General features: G+C 36.7%; 1 protein-coding gene across 2 annotated transcripts in view; it reads right to left on the reverse strand.

The window, feature by feature from the left end:
• The window catches only part of MTX2 (metaxin 2), a 65,974-nt gene that overhangs the window by 37,530 nt on the left and 7,712 nt on the right, over positions 1-20,732 (reverse strand). The window contains exons 2-3 of one of the 2 annotated variants that reach the window (XM_057746554.1): positions 3,685-3,732; positions 2,659-2,705 (exon numbers count right to left, since the gene is read on the reverse strand). The exons of the other annotated variant lie outside the window; for it this stretch is intronic. Coding sequence (XP_057602537.1) covers positions 2,659-2,705; positions 3,685-3,732 — 95 coding nt within the window. The remainder of the gene's footprint in view (positions 1-2,658; positions 2,706-3,684; positions 3,733-20,732) is intronic. 2 annotated transcript variants of the gene reach the window in all.

Below are 20,732 nucleotides of genomic sequence, written 5' to 3' on the forward strand. Positions count from 1 at the left end.
TCATTTTCTTTTAAACTGAAATCATAAATGTTCTTTTAACCAAAAAAAAAAAAAAAAAAAGATCTAACCACTTAGTTCCAGGAATATAATAAATGCCGAGTCTATGTGGTAAGTAAAATTTAAATTTCCTGATGGCTTAACTGACAGACTATTAAATATCTGATGTTTGATATCTGGTATCTTCTAGAAAATATCCAGTTTATGGATACCTGTCACATTGTTTTGATCAATTTTATACATTTAACTGATTTCTTCTAAACGGATACTGGTCCACTATACAGAAGAAAATTACTCCATAAAGTTTACATCAGATATCTGGAAAAGTCACATTTATAGTCATGGCTACTATCAGCTGTCAAGTCAAAGAATATTGAAGAAAACCAAGAATTTTTAATATACGCTGGTTAATTTATCATCTAAGTGACATATGTAGGATAACAAAAAAAATTAAAATGGTTATGCAAAATTCTGCATTTTTAAAAGGTTCTTATTTTCTGGTTTTATTTTTAACTATGATTTGAGACGTCATGGTAAGAAAGCAAATTAACAGGAGCCATAAAAACAGAATACTAGAAAAGAAACACACTAAGATCTCTTTTTTCTTTCCTTCCCCAGGTTATTTAAAAGGTTAATTTTTTTTAACGGTAATATAATGACATCACGGTTTGTGCTGACAACTAGTTAAACCATCTATTCTAGGGTTTCTCAACATCGACACCATTTATATTTGGAGCTTGGTAATTCTTTCTGTGGAGGGATTGTCTCATGCACTCTTTCACAGCATCCCTGGCGTCTACCCAACAGATGTCAAAAACGGCATTCCCAATAGTTGTGACAATCAGAAGTGTCTAAACACTGTCAAATGTCCTCTGTGGGGTAGAAATCCTCCCTCAGTTAAGAACTACTAGTCTATTCCTACCCAAAATAACCTTCCTATTGGTGAAAATTGCTTCAGTGCCTCCTAAACTATTATTCTTTAGTTTTAGAGGCTCTTCACAGGGGATTCCCAGATAGCTTCAACAGGGAGATCAGTAAACCTCCTGAAACCACATGCAGAATTGCCTGGGTATGTTTACACTTGTGTACGCACTAGAATGGTTTCCTGAAGAAATATTCCCTAGCTTTCATGAGATCTTGAAAGAGTTATCCCAAAAATGGCAACTAAAAAAAGGGTTAAGAATTAGTGCTTCAACTAAAATATTCACTGTGCCCTGAAGCTATCTTTTCAAAAGTAAAGACTGAAGACTATTTCATACATAGCAAATAATTTACTTTTGCTATCAGCTATCCAGCAAGATTGCTTCTACCATACTTATAAACCCGTCATTCAACAAATATTTACTGAGAACATTTTATATGCTAGGCACTATGTCATCAGTATCTGAAAACTAAACTTAAATTCCAACTTCCTTATCCCCCTGCCAAAAAGGCAATATAAAGTCCGTATTCATTAAATATAACCAAGTGAGAAGTTCTGCCTCTCAAAGATTACCGTAAGAAAGAAAATACACTAGTTATAGAACTAGTGCCTAAAGATAAAATAAATGTAAGTAAATAAACAAAATTTATATTCTTGGTAAAAATAAATAAAATAAACCTTCTAAAAGAAAGAAACTTAAAAATACTCATACTCATACAAATAAATTATTGTCCAAACACACTTCTATCTTTTCCTTCTTTCCCTGCAGTAAACAAAATTAAAATGTACTGAATGACATACTATGTATCAGACATAATTCTTAAGCCCAGACGATATCAAGTTTAAAAAAAAGAAAGAAAAAAATGAGATGGCCAAGTGCCTACCCTTATGCCTAGAAAGCAGCAAAAACAGTCCCTCTTCTTCCTTTCCTTTGTCCTCAAGAAGCTCACAGTCTCATCTCCAACAAATGTCACGCCTTAGATTTCTCTTTTATCTCTTAGGTGCTACACAATAAAATCTTCTTTGTGATTCAAACTATGTAACTATGTAAGCTAACCAACGAACAGCAACTAAACACGTAAAATGTTTCAATAATTACAATTCCATCATCTACATAAACATTCCTCTTTTTTTTTTTTAAGCAAACAATCCCCCAAGTATCCTATTCTTCCTACAGTGCAGTTTAAAGTTTACAGGGCCACTAATCTTTGGATTACACAACTGTGATATACAACTTGAAGAGCTATTATATTCAATAAGTGGTCGGGGATAACAGACACTAACATAATCGATAAATATATAAGGAATGGCTGGAGAAGAATATGTCTGCTTCATGATTACCAAATGGATTAAGGCCAGAATGAGTACAATGAGAGAGTGATGCTTAAAAATATGTAGTGAATAAATCTTTACAAATAAGTTAGAAAATAGTTTTGTGCCTATAAATGAACATATCACCCCAAATAATCAATACATCATATCTAGCCAAAAAGCAAAACTAATAAAGAGAACGTGCCTATAACATAAGTGATGTTCACAAAAAGAATAATGAAGATTTTTTTTATATAGTGACAATTACCTGAATAATATTACATAATAAAATTACACTTCAGAAAGAGATGCTATATTGATAATGATAAAGCACATAAAAAATTCTAAACATACAGTATCAGACTGGAGAGGAAAAAAAAAATGCAACTCAAAGTAAAAAAAAAATATTACTTTATTTACATATTTACCTGCACAGCAAGAGAAGCTGCATTGTCAGAAAGCAAAATTTGCTCCCCTGTGGAAATAAAATGAAAAGTCCAAGTCAAAAGCATAGCTGCTAAACAAGTAAAATACACTCATAAATGTTTTTATTCTTAAAAACTATTCCTATTTCTAAAAAAGAAATGTAATCATGAAGTTCTATATCAATGCTGTTGTGGTTATAATTTTTATTAAATTATCATAGTATGTAAATAACAATGAAACAAGACTATTCCCCCTAAAAGTATCTGATCACTTATTGTATTTTATCAACAATGTTATTAAAACTGCTCACTTAAAAACAAATTTGTTTTTAAAGTTTTCAAGAAATATTCCTCTTCTTTTCATTAAAATTTAGTAAAATAGTATCTCTGCTCAAACCTCTCTAGTTAAAAGTAAAAGCATTCAAAATCACATAAAACCAGCTTACAGTTAATATTGCACAGTGTGTCTAGGTCTGTCACACAAAAGAAAGATGACAAGTTCACTGCAATAAAAATTCCATGCTTAGAAGACTAGGGCTGCTGCCTATTAGTCTTCATTACTTTGCAGTCTTCTGACAACTGTAGCAGGCTGCTGAGCCCCAAATGGGGTCCATAATGTGATCTGATGATATATGAAGAGCTGCTAAAGGGAGCCTGAACCATCCTAGCCTATACATTTTAACAGTTCCTTTTTACTGAGAGCCCACTTTACCACAGGACTTCAAAAATCTGCTGTGTCAGCTATTGGCACAGTAAATCTGCCAACTGCTCCTGCAACCACATCATTTTACACTGCCTAGAGCAGCCAATATAATGAGTCAATAATAAACTAAGAACCTTATAGGCCATGAATAGCTGGTTTACACTGGCAGATACAAGTTTAGGTAAAATCTCCTAGACAAATTATACAAGGGAATCCCTTCTTTATGTTTTATGTTCTCTTTGCAGTGGATTACATTACTGAACGGTGTTCTGGGTAACAAATATATTTTGATACAAAGCCATTTTTAATTGAGAACAAGTACCTACCTTTCAGTTGCTGATATAATGTGGCATTTTCAGGCCAAGGTTCTGCAGCTGTAGAAACACAGCAGTGATAATTAGGCACATAGGGCAAAAACATATCAGTAACCAACCAAATTAATAATCACATACATTCACCTAGAGCATTTAAAGTCAATTGCCAAGTATACCTTAAATACGGCAACTAGTCACACTACTTTAGACTCTATGGGAACCTATGTAAAGCAGGTTAGATAATTTCTTTTAAATTAATGCTTGATGACAGTTTGATTTTTTATAGGGAGGAGGTGGAAGACATCTTGCCCAATCAAAAGTGAAAATTAAAAAAATAAAACAGTTTATATGCTACTATTCCTTTGGCCTCCTTCAAACACAAACATATCCAAAATGTTATTTATACATATAAAAAGATATTGAATTTCACTTCACTCTCAAAAAGAAAACTAGTGAAACAATATTTATATCTTACTGTAAACTTTCAACAAAGTTAATTTTCAAATGACAACACTGTATGAAAGAATCAAATACATACATATCATGCTGTGCATCTTTCCATATAAGCTGGTAGTATTGGAACAGAAAGAGGAATCCTGTTGTCTACATTTCCTTGCCTTGACCCCACCAAAACCATCTCACAAAAATGAAGGGAAGTAGTGTGGTGAAGCAGTAAGTACTTACAGTGTGAAATAAAGCTGGTAAAGCTACTTTTAGGCTGAAGCCAGGCTTGACATTGACTCAATCTTTCAAGAAGATTCCAGCTACAAAGAGAATATCAGCAACCTACCAGGACTTGGAAAAAGCACTAGATAGGAATTTGTCTAATCAACTGCACTTAAGAAGCAATGCCTCCACTGACAGAACATACAGAGTATCATTTGTTGAATTCTTCTTTGTAAAAGCCATAAAACATCAGACTCACCAATTCCAACTAGCACTCTAACTATATTTGCTGTCTACAAGAAAGTCAAATATGAAATTTGATAATTATTGGTATTTTTCTGTGTTTAAACTAATACAGTCTCTGTGACATAGTAACAAATTATTTAACATATACTTTTAGCTGTTTTTTTTTAAAAAATTTATACACATGAAGCATTTATACACATGATTTAAGACTAATCATTTACTAAAATGATGATTACACTAAAACAGATTCAGGAGTTGGAGAGAAGAGAGGTGGAAGCCTTAATTTGCTTTTACTTCCACCTTCAAATGAAAAGAAAAACACTGTAGTATTATTATAAATTATAAATTGTGGTTTGGTCTGGGCTACACAAAATTAAACTCCTCTTTAGGGATAATACCATGAAGTCACCAAGCAAATAACGGACCATACACAGTTTTGCACACTGTTATCCACAGTATTACAGGCCTTCCTCCACCTACCATGAGTTTACATCCTGATAAACCCACTGAAAGCTGAAAATGTATTTAATATACCTCACCTACCGAACATCATAGTCTAGCCTAACCTACCTTAAATGTGCTCAAAACACTTACATTAGCTCACAGTTTGGCAAAATCATTTAACACAAAGCCTGTTTTGTAATAAAGTGTTGAATATCTCATGCAATTTATGGAATACCACACTGAAAGTGAAAAACAGAATGGTTTTATGGGTACAGAATGGTTGCAAGCACATTGGTTATTCACCCTCTTGATTTCGTGATTTCATGGCTGACTGGGAGTTGCAACTCCTGCCGCTGCCCAGCGTCAAGAGAGAGCATCTCACTACATATCACTCGCCTGGGCGAAGATCAAAATTCACAATTTGAAGTACAGCTTCTACTGAATGTGTATCACTATCGTAATGTCAAAAAATCATTAAGTTAAACCACTGTAAATTAGGGACTATCTGTATACATATATGTAAAGGCTACTGAATTTCAACTCACAAACCAAAAAGGCAGTGCAACTAAATATTACCATATGTTACTGTAAACTTTTTAACAAAGTAAAATTTCAGTAAGAACCCAATTAACCTGTGTAACAGTTTTAAAAATATAAAAGTCAGGGAAACAAAAACAAGCTGACATCAGCAAATTAGTAAAAAATAACCTTTTCGGATAAAATGTATGGTCAGCACACCTACACTGTTTACATCTATATGAGAAACAATACAGCGAGGTTCATTCATTATGAGATTCTACATCATCAAAGATTAAATTATACCCATTATATTAATCTTATTAAAGCAATAAGGCATAGGAATAAAATTTACAAAAGTTTCAAAGACACTGAAATTAAGTTTCTTGGTGCAAATGTGTCATATGCATCTGTGTATGCCACACTGTGCCATGTTTTGCATACAGCTGGTGTTCATTAATTGTGCATGGAAAGAAAGAAAAGGGATATTTAATTAAACCTACCACTCAATTCCCTAAACATTCTGGCTAATCAAAGTTTTACTGAACTTAATATTATCAACTATATTAAAGTAATAGAGTGCTCTAATTAAATATTCTGGTAATTTTAACTTTTGCTTAGCTATTCTGTGTACATGCTAGACATGAATTACAAATTTTCAAAACAACGGAATAACATACATTCAGCATTAAATATATGCTGAATATAATTTAAGTGTTCTTTGATAAACCAGAAGCTCTGTCACTACTCTGCAATATCAGAGTTCTCATATGAACAGGAACTTATGTGTTCAGTAATTCCAGTTAAAAGTTCACTTATCACCCTCACCCCCATTCTCCTGATCTAATACAACCAACATATATAAAAGTAACAGAAATCTTGCAACACGTTACCTGACTGCAAATAAGAATAAAGGGAACTACCTACAAACACTAAAAGCTCTGTTATTAAGAGCCTAAAGCTGGAAACAGGGATGACAGACTATACTTTCCTTGATCCAATATACAAACTATGTTCCAAGTCATAAATTATTATTGAAAATAAATTCTCAGAAAGTAACTCTGCCAAAACATTTGATGTTATCTTCACAAACACAACCTATCATTTAAAAAGAGACGGCAAGGAGATAGGATCAAGATGGCAGAGTAGGAGGATGTGCGCTCACTCCCTCTTGCAAGAGCACCAGAATTACAACTAACTGCTGAACAATCATCGACAGAAAGACACTGGAACTCACCAAAAGAGACACCCCACATCCAGAGACAAAGGAGAAGCCACAATGAGACGGTAGGAGGGGCACAATCGTGTTCAAATCAAATCCCATAAATGCTGGATGGGTGACTCACAAACTGGAGAACAGTTATACTGCAGAAGTCCACCCTCTAAAGTGAGGGTTCTGAGCCCCACATCAGGCTTCCCAACCTGGGAGTCCAGCAACAGGAGGAGGAATCCCCAGAGAATCAGACTTTGAAAGCCAGTGGGATTTGATTGCAGGACCTCCACAGGACTGGGGGAAAGAGAGACTCCACTCTTGGAGGGCACACAAAAAAGGGTGCTCACCAGGACCCAGGGGGAAGGAGCAGTGACCCCATAGGAGACTGAACCAGACCTACCTGCTGGTGTTGGAGGGTTGCCTGCAGAGGTGGGGGGCAGCTGTGGCTCACCGAGGAGACAGGGGCACTGGTGGCAGGGGTTCTGGGAAGTGCTCACTGGCGTGAGCCCTCCCAGAGTCCGCCATTAGCCCCACCAAAGAGCCTGTAAGCGCCAGTGCTAGGTAGCCTCAGGCCAAACAACCAACAAGGTGGGAACACAGCCTCACCCACTGGCAGACAAGCAGATTATAAAGTCTTACAGAGCTCTGCCCACCAAATTGGATTATAGTCCTACTGAGCTCCGCCCACCCAGTCCTACCCACCATCAGTCCCTCCCATCAGGAAGCACCCACGAGCTTCCTAGATAGCTTCCTCCTCAAGAGGGCAGACAGCAGCATCAAGCAGTATCAGCAGTATTTCGTCTTGTGGAACTGAAAATCACAGCCACAGAAAGATAGAGAAAATGAAAAAGCAGAGGACTTTTTACCAGATGAAGGGACAGGATAAAACCCCAGAAAAATAACTAAATGAAGAGGAGACAGGCACCCTTCCAGAAAAAGAATTCAGAATAATGATGGTGAAGATGATCCAGGACTTTGAAAAAAGACTGGATGCAAAGATCAAAAAGTTTACCAAAGACCTAGAAGAAGTAAAGAGCAAACAAACAGAGATATGCAACACAATAACTGAAATGAAAAATACACTAGAAGGAACCAACAGCAGATTAACTGAGGCAGAAGGGCGAATAGGTGACCTTGAAGACAGAATGGTGATAATCACTGATGTGGAAAAGAATAAAGAAAAAAGAATGAAAAGAACTGAAGACAGCCTAAGAGGCCTCTGGGACAACATTAAATGCACCAACATTCACATTATAGGGGTCCCAGAAGGAGAAGAGAGAGAGGACCCGAGAAAATATTGGAAGAGATTATAGCTGAAAACTTCCCTAACATGAGAAAGGAAATAGCCACCCAAGTCCAGGAAGCGCAGAGAGTCCCAAGCAGGATAAACCCAAGGAGAAACACGCCAAGACATACAGTAGTCAAGTTGACAAAAATGAAAGACAGAGAAAAGTTATTCAAAGCAACAAGGGAAAAACGACAAATAACATACAAGGGAACTCCCATCAGGGTAACAGCTGATTTCTCAGCAGAAACTCTGCAAGCCAGAAGGGAGTGGCATGATATATTTCAAGTGATGACAGGGAAGAACCTACAACCAAGAATACTCTACCCAGCAAGGATCTCATTCAGATTCCATGGAGAAATCAAAAGCTTTACAGACAAGCAACAGCTAAGAGAACTAGCACCACCAAACCAGCCCTACAACAAATGCTAAAAGAACTTCTCTAAGCGGGAAACATAAGAGAAGAAAAGGACCTACAGAAGCACAAACAAAACAATTAAGAACATGGTAACAGGAACATACATATCGATAATTACCTTGAATGTAAATGGACTAAATGCACCAACCAAAAGACACAGACTGGCTGAATGGATACAAAAACAAGACCCATATATATGCTGTCTACAAGAGACCCACTTCAGACCTAGGGACACATACAGACGCAAAGTGAGGGGATGGAAAAGGATATTCCATGCAAATGGAAATCAAAAGAAAGCTGGAGTAGCAATGCTCATATCAGATAAAATAGACTTTAAAATAAAAAATGTTACAAGAGACAAGAAAGGACATTACATAAAGATCAAGGGATCCATCCAAGAAGAAGAGATAACAATTACAAATATATAACTGTTAACCAATATAGGAGCCCCTCAATACATAAGGCAAATGCTAACAACTATGAAAGAGGAAATGCAAGGCAGAAATAGAGACACATATGTAGAGAACAAACATATGGACACCAAGTGGGGAAAGTAGGGAGGGTTGGGGGGGAATGAATTGGGAGACTGGGATACCAAATTGTACACTCTAAATATACGCTGCTCATTGTCTGTTAACTGTATCTCAATAAAAGTTCTTTAAAAAAAAAAGAGAGAAGGCAAGTAGGCTTATATAAATCTATATAACCATGCTATTTTAGCAGCTTGGTATTCCAGTATATCCACAAACCAGGAGGCAAGAAATAGCAGAGTAAGCAGGGAATGATCAGCTGCCTATCTCACCCATGAGCAGTTAAGAGTATATAAACATCACTGATTTAAGCGCGTCACCTATGTGAACCAGCTCAAATAATTACATTTTAAACATAACATGGGAGAAGAAATGGCTGGTGTGTTATTCAATAGAGAGACAATAGTGAAAATCCTAAATTGTGTGGCATGGCAATGGATATACAAATCAACCATGTAGGTATCTTTCTAGGAAATGAGCCTTCATAAGTAAGTCCATGAATCATGAACATTATCCACACAGAACAAAGTACAAAGCCTATTTCTTGGTTTGAGTAATATTAATTAAAGCCTTTTCACTGGGAATGCCTGTTATGTGAAAGACAAAGTCCAAAAATATAATTTCTTCCCCACTCCCCTTTTCCAAGGTAAAGCAAGTCAATACCCACCCTTGCCCCTGATCACATGTAAAAGAGAGGGAGACTACGAATTCAAAATCATAGTGCTGACAGCAGGCTTTAAAAATCTGCAACATTTAAGAAGAAAAATCTTTTTTAAAAAATAAAACATTTTCATCTCTTACTAGTTTTACTTTATTCAACCTAAAATGTTCAACACAGACATTCAATAGTGAATAAAATTTCATGACTCACCTATTGTATTTTCAATTTCTACTACCAAAAGCTCTCCCTGATGTGAAGAGCCTTTTTAAACCTACCTTATGGGACTTCCCAGGTGGCGCAGTGGTTAAGACTCCACACTCCCAATGCAGGGGGCCTGGGTTCAATCCCTCGTCAGGGAACTAGATCCCACATTCATGCCCCAACTAAAAAGGAGCCCACGTGCCACAACTAAGGAGCCAGTGTGCCGTAACTAAAGGCCAGCCTTAGAATAAACATAGAAAGTGAGACTAAAGGTTTCTGAAAAAGAGACTGATAAAAAATGGGGATTGAGAGAGAACGTTGTCAAGGCGCAATATATTGGTATTATTAGCATATCGAAAGTAAACTTTATGCCTTAATACATATCAATAGTTTGTGTGGTTCTTGGAATAAAGATCACCCTCTCTACCTCTCTGGTCTCATCATTCCTCTCCACCCACTCTGTACATCAGCCACACTGGCTATCACCCAGTTTCTGAATGCATCAGGTTCCTTCCTGCCCCAGAGATTCATTTCAGCTGTTTCCTCTACCCTGGAGCAATCTTCCCCTCCTATTGTGTCCTCATCTCAGCAAAAACATCACTTCCTCAGACTGGGCCAGTTTCATGGACGCACAACCTGAGCAGCACAGGGCCCGTACTTAGAAGGCCTGTGTGCTTGGTTTTATGTTCTGCTGTGGCAGTCTTGGAATTCTTTTAAACCAGGGGTCTCACATTTTCATTTTGCACTGGGCCCTACAGATTACATAGCTGGTCCTGTCCTCAGGGAAGACTTCGGTGACCTCCCGGAATAGTTCAAACCCTCTCTTTTTCAAGCTTGAATAGTATTGATACTCCACTGTACCACTTATCACAGTCAACATTTTTACAGGGATTTGAGGACTACTTGTTTACCTCCCCCACTAGAACATAAGCACCGTGAATCCAGTGCTCATGTCTGATTTTTGCTTACCCCTTCATTCCTAGATCCTAGCACCAAACGGGCAATCAGTAAATGCTGGCTGAATACATGTTCGTGTTTACTATTACTAGTATCGTTATTGTTATGATTCTGTACTGTTTAGGCTAAGAATGCATCAGGGAAGATAAGAAAACTACACAACATGGCCAAAAAAAGGGAAACTTTTACCGAGAGAACGCCTATACTACAACCAATAACACAACTATAAAAATATTAAACAGCTGCCTGAAATAGCTGGCAGAATCTAATCCTGTAAACTCACTTATGCGCTGACCCTAAAAATGGAATTCTGTTTCTATGTTTTATACCAAATATATAATTTTCATTGGATATTACTGTTGAAACACACTCCTAAGACCAGCACAAGGCCCTCAACCATCTGACAAGTCATCTCACTATTCCCCTTTCCACATTCTTTAACTCTAACCTAGGGATTACCACTTTTTAAAATCCCATGTCCCCATCAATAAAATACTGGAGCATGCAGATCCAAATAGATTTGAAAATCATATGGCTGGTATTCCTAAGCTAATAAATCATGCACATTATAAAACATATACTAAAAAAGAAAACAGTTAAAAAATAAATTGAAAACCAAGTTCCAATATTTTCTTCCTGTACTTCAAGGGATTGTCCTGCATAAAACAGGGCATATACATACCTCACCCCACTTTGGAAAACATTTTTCTAACTAAGTAACTCCTTATTTGAAGTTTCAGCAGGGAACCTAGCCATTCATGTACCCTTGAACAAAAGAAGAGTCCTCTTCTATTCTAATGAAATCACCTTTTTTGACCATGAAAAAAGCTTGGAAAGAACACACACAAATTAATGAGGAGGATGGGATGCCTACCTACCCATCTACCTAATAATAGGACCTTTGTGTCCTACCAGAGTACTTAAAATCTCCTCTATATACTTCACACTTTCTCGCCTTGGTGACTTTGCTCAAATTGTTCCCCTCTGTCCAGAATATTCCATCCCCACCACATACCCAAATCCTACACCTTTTTCAAGACCAAGCTTAAAATGCTACCTTCATCAAGAAGGCTTTTGTAACCAAACAAACCTAATTTCTCCTTTATCTATACTGCTCATAGCAGTTTGTACTTGTCTTATATCAAGATGTTGCTTTCTACTCTATTCTATTATTATGTCAATATCTTATCTCCCTTTCTAGGCATTAAGCTCCTATAATGTCAAAATTCCTTAGGTCCTGAGATTATTTATTAAAGACTCAGCTTCTCAACTGCTCCAAACTGAATATGGCATTTACAATAATATATACAATACATGCCAAAATATGGAATTCAAATTAAGCAATATTTAAATTTTTTGGTCTAAGTATCACTTAGAACTAATTTTTATCATAAGAGTTCCAAAGTAAAACTACCCACCTTTCAGAAATTAATTCTTTCACAATCAGAAACTACTATATCATTTTCAAACCAAAGCGATAACTTACTCTGAGATACTCTTAGCGACCTACCTTAATTCATTCCTGAAAATTAGAATCACTTCTTATTCCCTAGCAAAAGGTCCATAAAAGTGTTCATTATTTTTATAAAGAAGAAATATACTTCTATTTTATAGATATAAATAAAAAAATCTAGAAATAAAACAAATATCAGAATACCACATAACTTTGTCTCCAAATAACATTATTAAAAGTCTTTTAACCCCTTTGTCCTTTACTTTCTTTCCAATTTTGCCCAGGTAAAACTGCCCTGAGTATTTTACACTAGTGTCTCTTTTACCAAGAGCAAAGGTGATTCCTCTTAAAGTTTCAGCCTTTAGGGAGATAGCTTTTTTATGCAAATAGGTGTTTTTAAATTTTTTAAAGATACTTCCTACCTCCTGTAAGTATTTATGCTGGAGGAGAATAAAGCTTAGAAAGAGACAGAACACATACTCTTGGACTTCTGAAAGCCCTAATATAAAATAAATAATGCATAAATAAATTTGTGCTAGAAATGCACATATGGTAAAGCAACACCCATAGCCCCCCAAAACACATATTTGATTCTCATTTAATTATCTTTAAGGTACCTATTACTTTTAAGCTTTATCAACCAATACAACAAAACCATCAATATTCTTTACTACTAATCTATCACAATTTTTAATGAAATGACTACTGGACAACAAATTCACATATGTATATACCTAGGTTTCTTAAAGACTCCATTTTACCTGCTGTATTCTCTAAAGTATCAAGTTGGGTGATAAGTCATTCTGGTGGCAGATGATCTATCTAGTCCATTCAATTCAGGGTATTGCACAGTCTAAGAAAGTGCTATGACCTAATAAACAGGTCTAATTCCAAAGTCCATCTCTTGATGATCTAATCTAAAAGGACAAGAGAAGGGCCATGAAAAGAGATGCCCTCTGTTGTCGGGGTTTTGTTTTTTTTTTTTAAGTTCTGCATTCTTAGTGTACAACATGACTCCTCTGGCATATGAATGCAGGTGAAGACATAATTTGTAGGATAATAGGCACTAATATTACATGCTGCTTCAGTTCTGTCATATTTCCAATCCATCAAATTGATTAATGCTATAATAACTCTACACAAACCTATCATTTGTGCACTAATGAAGTCAAACCCGGTTTATCCTTAGGCAACTAGATTCCAAAAGCTCATAGATGTCATCTCTTCAGCTTCCAAAGACTATTTAGACAGTTAAAAGGAATAAGAAGCACAAGCAATCTATCCCCAAATTTGGATGTCTTTCTGCCAAAGGTGTAAATTTAACAAAATGCTCAAAGAACATTTGGCAGCTCTTAAACATGGACAAGTTACTGCAAAACACACAGAAAAAAGAAAGAAATTTACTAGTTTGACATAAATACTATACTGTTGATCTCACTGATATCAACACAGACACTAAGTTCAAAACATGTCAAGTTTTAGGCAGTTATGATATGAAGCCTTCATTTAAAAGAGATTTTTAAAATGTTTAGACTTAAAATATGATGACATGTGACTTTATCAAAACTAGAATTTTAAGAGCTATGTATTAGATTCAACAATTCAACCTGCAAACCATAGTACAATTCAAAGACAACACTATATCTCAGATAACAGTGATAGTGAAATGATTAAATAGTGATGCCCCTGAGGTGCTGTCTCATAGCGGATGTTTAATGATACTACATAGGATGTGTAAGCAGGAAGTGACTCTTCACACAAGACTTTAAAAACCATTCTCCCATCACCTCAACACTTCAAGATCAATGTTCATGTCAGAAAGAGGCCCATGTATTATACAACCTGGGGAATATACCCAATATTTTATAATAAATATAAATGGAATATAACCTTTAAAAATTGTGAATCACTATGTTGTACACCTATGACTTATACAATATTGTACATCAACTATACTTCAATTCTTTAAAAATTTTAAAAAAAGGATAAAAGAAAGTGGCTCATGTTAGAGAACGAAGAGGTGTAGTGCCATGCTGTCATTTCCATAAACCTAAAATAGTGACAGGCAGTATTTTGTAACATAGTGGTAAGGCTACTCTCTGTTTTAGTCCACTTGGGCTACTATAACAAAATACCACTGACTGGGTGGCTTATAAACAACAGAAATTTATTTCTCACAGTTCTGGAAGCTCAAAGTCCAACATGGTTGGGTTCTGGTAAAAGGCTTCTTCCAGGTCGCTGACTGAAGACTTCTTGCTGGGTCCTCACATGGCAGAAGGGGCTAGGGAGTTCTCTGGGCTCTCTTTTATAATGGCACTAATTCCAATCATCAGGTCTCTGCCTTCATGACCTAATCACCCGTACCTTCTAATAGCATCACCTTGGGGATTTGGATTTCAATACATGAATTTGGAGGGGACACAAAGATTCAGATCACAGGAGCCACTTAAAAAATACACTGCAAGGACATACAGACAGAAAGATTAAAGAATATCTTAGACTGAAATAAGGGCCCTGAAGCAAGCAGCAGACATTCTAAGACAGACGGGAGAAGTGTTAAGACACAAATACAAAGGGATTACCAAACTCTGGAAGAAGATTCACACTAAAACCATTCCCTTGGCTACAAATTATCATTAGTCCTTAAAAACGTGTTGATTGACATCAGAATCCACTGCATATTCTTTACTGCTTGATTGTATATAAATATGTGTAGTAAACTGTACATAGCTCTCATTTTAGAAATTTAGCCACATTCTACAAATCTGTTTTATCAGTCATTCAATAAATATTCATAGAACACACACACACACATCTGTATATGTATATGTGTGTGTGTGTGTGTGTATATATCCATAATATAATGTGCCAGGCACCACTGTAAGCACTAGGGATAAAATTATAAAGAAAATCAAGTAACTGCCTTTAAGGCACTTAGACTTTAGTGGTACCATGTGGCCCATCTCCATATTTATCTTTATAATGTGTCAAGTTTAAAACTCTGACCAATACTGGAGCCTATCTTAAGATAACAGTAAAGATTTCTGATACACCCATAACAAGGCTTAATTCTGTCTACATGTTACATAGAACTAAGAAAAAATATATATATACAACAGTGTACAATCTCCAGAATGCCAAATGAACGCCAATTTACTGAGCCCAAGGCAGACAAATCATCAACCCCACAAATCCCTCATCAATATCTTCAACCACCTATGCATTTAGAACAAAGTGGTAAACAAAGGACTAAAATGACCCAAAGTGAGGGCATGTGAATGAATGATACATTAGAATTAATATCCAAGGCAGATGGATTTTAATATCCTGCCATTCAGGAAGCAGAGGAAGGAAGGCTAAACAGATTGAAAATTCAGGAAAACTAGTAAAGGGCAGAACTTCTCGCTTACAACCAAAGTTGGGGCCCAAATGAAACTAGAGAATAATGAGAATCTCTCTTTCTGGTCAAAAACTACCTAGACTTCTACTTAGGCAGATGATAATGGTGAATGTGGTGGTGACGGTGACAGCAGTTAAGATTCCCCTAAGACTTACAGCTAATATCTAGAATATATAAAAGACGCTTACAAGGACTTCCCTGGTAGTCCAGTGGTTGAGAATCTGTCTTACAATGCAGCAGACACTGGTTTGATCCCTGGTTGGGAACTAAAATCCCACATACTGCAGGGCCACTAAGCCTGCATGCAGCAACTACTGAGCCCAGCACGCCACGACTAGAGAGCTGGTGTGCCACAACTACAGAGCCCAAGCACTCTGGAGCCTGTGCGCCACAACTAATGAGCCTACATGCCACAACTAGTGAGCCCGTGCACTCTGGAGCCTGCGCGCCACAACTAGAGAGAAGCCTGCATGCCACAAGTAAGAGAGAAGTCCATGTGCCACAACTAAGACCCTACACAGCCAATAAATAAATAAATAAATAAATAAATAAAGCTTACAACTCAATAATAAAGATGACAAGTAACAATCTTTTCAATGGGCATAGGATATGAATAGATATTTCTCCAAAGGAGATACATGAATAGCCAACAAGCACATGAAAAGATACTCAGTATCATAAGTCATTAGGGAAATACAATCAAAACCATGAGGGGACTTCCTAGGTGGCACAGTGGTTAAGAATCTGCCTGCTAATGCAGTGGACACAGGTTTGATCCCTGCTCCAGGAAGATCCCACATGCCGTAGAGCAACAAAGCCTGTGTGCCACAACTACTGAGTCTGCGCTCTAGAGCCCATGAGCCACAACTATGGAGCCTGTGTGCCACAACTACTGAAGCCTGAGCACCTAGAGCCCGTGCTGCACAACAAGAGAAGCCACCAAAATGAGGAGCCAGCGCACCACAATGAAGAGTAGCCCCTGCTCGCTGCTATTAGAGAGAAAGCCCGCACACAGCAATAAAGACCCAACACAGCCAATAAATAAATAAACAAACTTTTAAAAACCACATTGAGATGCCACCTCACACCCACTAGAATGGCTATAATCAACCAGACAGACAATAACAAATGTTAAGAGGATGTGGAGCATTTGGAACTCTCACACATTGCTGGTGGGAATATAAAAAGTTTGGTGGTTTCTCAAAATGTTAAACACAGAATTCCCATCAAGACTCAGCAATTCCACTCCTAGGTAATCACTCAGAAGAAGTGGAAAACCACACAAAGATTTGTACAAAGATGTTCACAGCAGCATTATTCACAATAATCAAAAGGCGGAAACAACCTAAATGACCATCAACTGATGAGTGGATAAACAAAATGTGGTATGTCCGTACTACAGAATACTATTTAGCAATAAAAAAGAACCAAGTATTAATACCTGTTACAACACAGATGAACTCCAAAAGCAGTATTTCCAGTGAAAAAAGCCAGTCATTAAAAAAAAACATTGTATGATTCCATTTATATGAAATGTCCAGAACAGGCAAATCTATAGAGACAGAAAATAGGTTAGGGGCTGATTCAAGCTGGGATGGGAATGGGAATGACTGTAAATAGGCAAGAAATTTCTTTTCGGGGTGATGAAAATGTTTCTTCTACAATTGGATTGTGGTAATAATCACAACTCTGTAAATATATACACTAAAAAAGTATTTAATTGCACATTTTAAAAAGGTATATAAATTATACCTCAGTGAAGCTGAAGTAAATACATTTTAAAAGACTTATTGCATGTATTGTGCACTTAAGTGCTTGACATAGTAACTATCTCAAAACAACTTTATGAGGCAGATACTACTATTATTACCCCTATTTTAAAATATGAAAATTAACACACAACCATAAGTAATTCACTAAAGTCATAGTGCTAATAAGTGACAAGAGCCAGGGCTGGAACCCAGGTAGTCTGGCTCCAGATTCAATGAACACACAACTGTGTTAGCTAAGCTCTCACAGAGCCCACAAATAAACATTCTTGGGTAATAATTATTATAATTAAAGCAGATATAATCATCCTACAACGATGGCTCTCAACCCTTAATGTATAAGAACTCCCTAAGCAACTTTATAAAATTGTGTATTTCCACCAAACCTTGAACTCAGAGATTCTCATACTGTAGAAACGAGGGCCAAGAATCCAAATTTGCCACAAGCATTCCCAGTAAATCTGATGCAGATGGTCTGTGACCACGAAAAAAAAAAAAAAAAAGGACTGTCTGCAGGACATAGAGTACACTTGAAGTAAGATTAACAACTTTTCACCCCTTTCATTCATTTGCCTTAGAGAATGTGGCAGTAAGGATCTATGCAGATTAATTTTATTCAAGAAGATTTTTGCCCATTTTATTCTACTTAAGTATTTGTGGATATGGCTTAAAGCCATGTTTTCAAACATGCTTTAGTAACATGTTGCAATTTAATAGTGTTCCAGAATAAGCTTTTAAGATTAATGAACTGAGGCTGCACTTGTTTTGGAACCAAAAAGTGGTTAAATGATAGTGTTTCCATTAGATGTAATCAATAAGGAAAGTAAAATTAAGTTAGTAGTTATGAGACTTGAACTTGAGCCATCTGAACCTATCTATGTGATGCTAGAGATCAATTTCAAAATGGTATTCAAGGATCAATTTCATAAAACTGACAAACTTCTCGAGGTTAACAAGGGTGAAGAAAACAAATTCACAGCATCAATAAGCCAGTAACCCAGGCTAAAGTGAATACAAGTTAAACTGAAAACCTTCCATTCTTACTCCGGAAGGATTCATGTATCATCCTCTCAAATGGTTATGTTTAGACTTTGTCCCATTACAAAAATGATTCACCATTTTCATTAATTTCTAATAAAAAGCAGGCCAACTCCAGCTGACTATGAATAGATATGAACCTTGTAGCTAGGACTCAAAATTTGAATTCTCTTTTTAAAAATGGTAATCTGTAACTCATAAGAGAGGAAACATTGACACCAGGTCTGAACTTTTCTCAGAAATAGAGATGAACATGAGATCAAGAGCAGAACTGTTCAAAAACAGCTGGTTAAGATTTGAAGTGCAGGGACTTCCCTGGTGACGCAGTGGTGAAGGATCCACCCACCAATGCAGGAGACACGGGTTCGACCCCCAGTCCAGGAAGATCCCACGTGCCACAGAGCGACTAAGCCTGTGCACCACAACTACTGAAGCCCACATGCCTACAGCCCGTGCTCTGCAACAAGAGAAGCCACTGCACTGAGAAGCCTGTGCACCACAATAAAGAGTAGCCTCCACTCACCACAATCAGAGAAAGCCTGCGCACAGCAACAAAGACCCAACTCAGCCAAAAATAATAAGATAAAATAAAATAAAATAAAATAATTTTTAAAAAAAGATTAGAAGTGCAGCATCTGGCAGAAAAACAGAGAAGACAAACAGTCCCACACAAGTATCAGACCTCAACACTGTTAACAATGTTAACTTTCAAGATTTAATGGTTCTCTAAATCTAATCCTGGAAAATGGAAATAAATGTCCCCCCAACTAAGAAGCAATCCTCCCCACTACTCCAAACCAACTACAATCACTGTAATACTAGTACCTATTATTTTAAGTATCTACTATTTTCTAGTACTTAACTCACTCTCTCACATCAAGGCAGGTGATCAAAGAACTCTCTATTCCTCCTCCCTCACTCGTCTCAGCTAGCCATGAAACAAATGATTCCCTACAAAGGATCTAATCTGTTGTTATACCTCCAGAAATCTTGGCAGAATTGGAAGATTCCCCAACAACAACAACAAAAAACAAGAAAAAACAAACAAGAAATAAGATAACATAGACTAACCATCACAGAATCCCTTCATGAACAGAAGCACAGGGATAGAAAATCCTCGGAGAGGCAGAAAAAATATATTAAAGCACTTAACTAAACAATCATAGGTTATTAAACTTGCAAAATGTACCAGAGACTATGCTAAACAGACAAAGGTGACTATAAAACTGCCACTACTCTCTAACAGCTAATTTTGTTGAGCAGGTGGGGGGCACAGAGCAGGGGGAATGAGAAGAGGTAACATATACACATAACCACTTACAACACAATAAATGAATACAGGTGGTGTAGGGAAAAAACATAGGTCTTGAAGTGAGACATGCCTGGGTTCCCCTCCCAACTCTGCAACTTATTGCCTAAGTGACCTTAGCCAAGCTGCATAAGCCCTTCTTGCCTAATTTACTTCATCTGTAAAAGGGGGAAATATGATCTACCTTGTAAGGTTGTTGGAAGAATAAAATTAGATGAACTATGTAAATGTCACATACAGTCTCTAGGCTCACAGAATGTACTCAGGAACAATTATTAATATAAGCATCAGACCAGAGGCGTGTATAAAGCACTACAGGAATCCTCCTAAAGACATAACAATCTGCTTTGAGGAAGACAGGAAAGAATTTACAAGAGGAGATGAAATATGAACTGGGTAAAAAAATAAACACAAGTGCACCAGACAGAAGGTGAGGGGCAGGGAGAGGAGTTGAGATGTTCACTAAATACCTAACACCCCTAATTCAGTTTGAGAGAAGGGAGGTAAAAGGCTCAGTAAAGACTTCCTAAATTAGCATTTCTATTATAGGATACACCACTTTGTACAGAAATTATCTGTTTCAATGGATGTGTCCAACACAAGAATGTAAGTTTATCAAAAGCAACAACTGTTACTCATTTTTGTACCCTAACCTAGCAGAGCACCTAGTGTAAATCAGACACTCAACCTAAAAATATACCATGTGGAAAATACAAGCAGGTCTTTTGCTATCTAAAGCCTAAAAAATATCTGACAGCAAAAAATTGTTAGAAGTCTGGAAATAAAACCATCTAACCAAATTAAGGAATGATAACATCTCAGGTTAAGTCACGAAGAAACCTTTTTGGTTTATAAAAGTTCTCGGAAATAAAAATATATAATCAGCACAAAAACACAGCCAAGTGTACAAGCATAATGAAATGCTTTTTATGGTTTCTATTTTGCTAACGCAGT

Source organism: Hippopotamus amphibius, chromosome 8 (genome assembly GCF_030028045.1).
Source record: "Hippopotamus amphibius kiboko isolate mHipAmp2 chromosome 8, mHipAmp2.hap2, whole genome shotgun sequence".
Classification (NCBI taxonomy): domain Eukaryota; kingdom Metazoa; phylum Chordata; class Mammalia; order Artiodactyla; family Hippopotamidae; genus Hippopotamus; species Hippopotamus amphibius.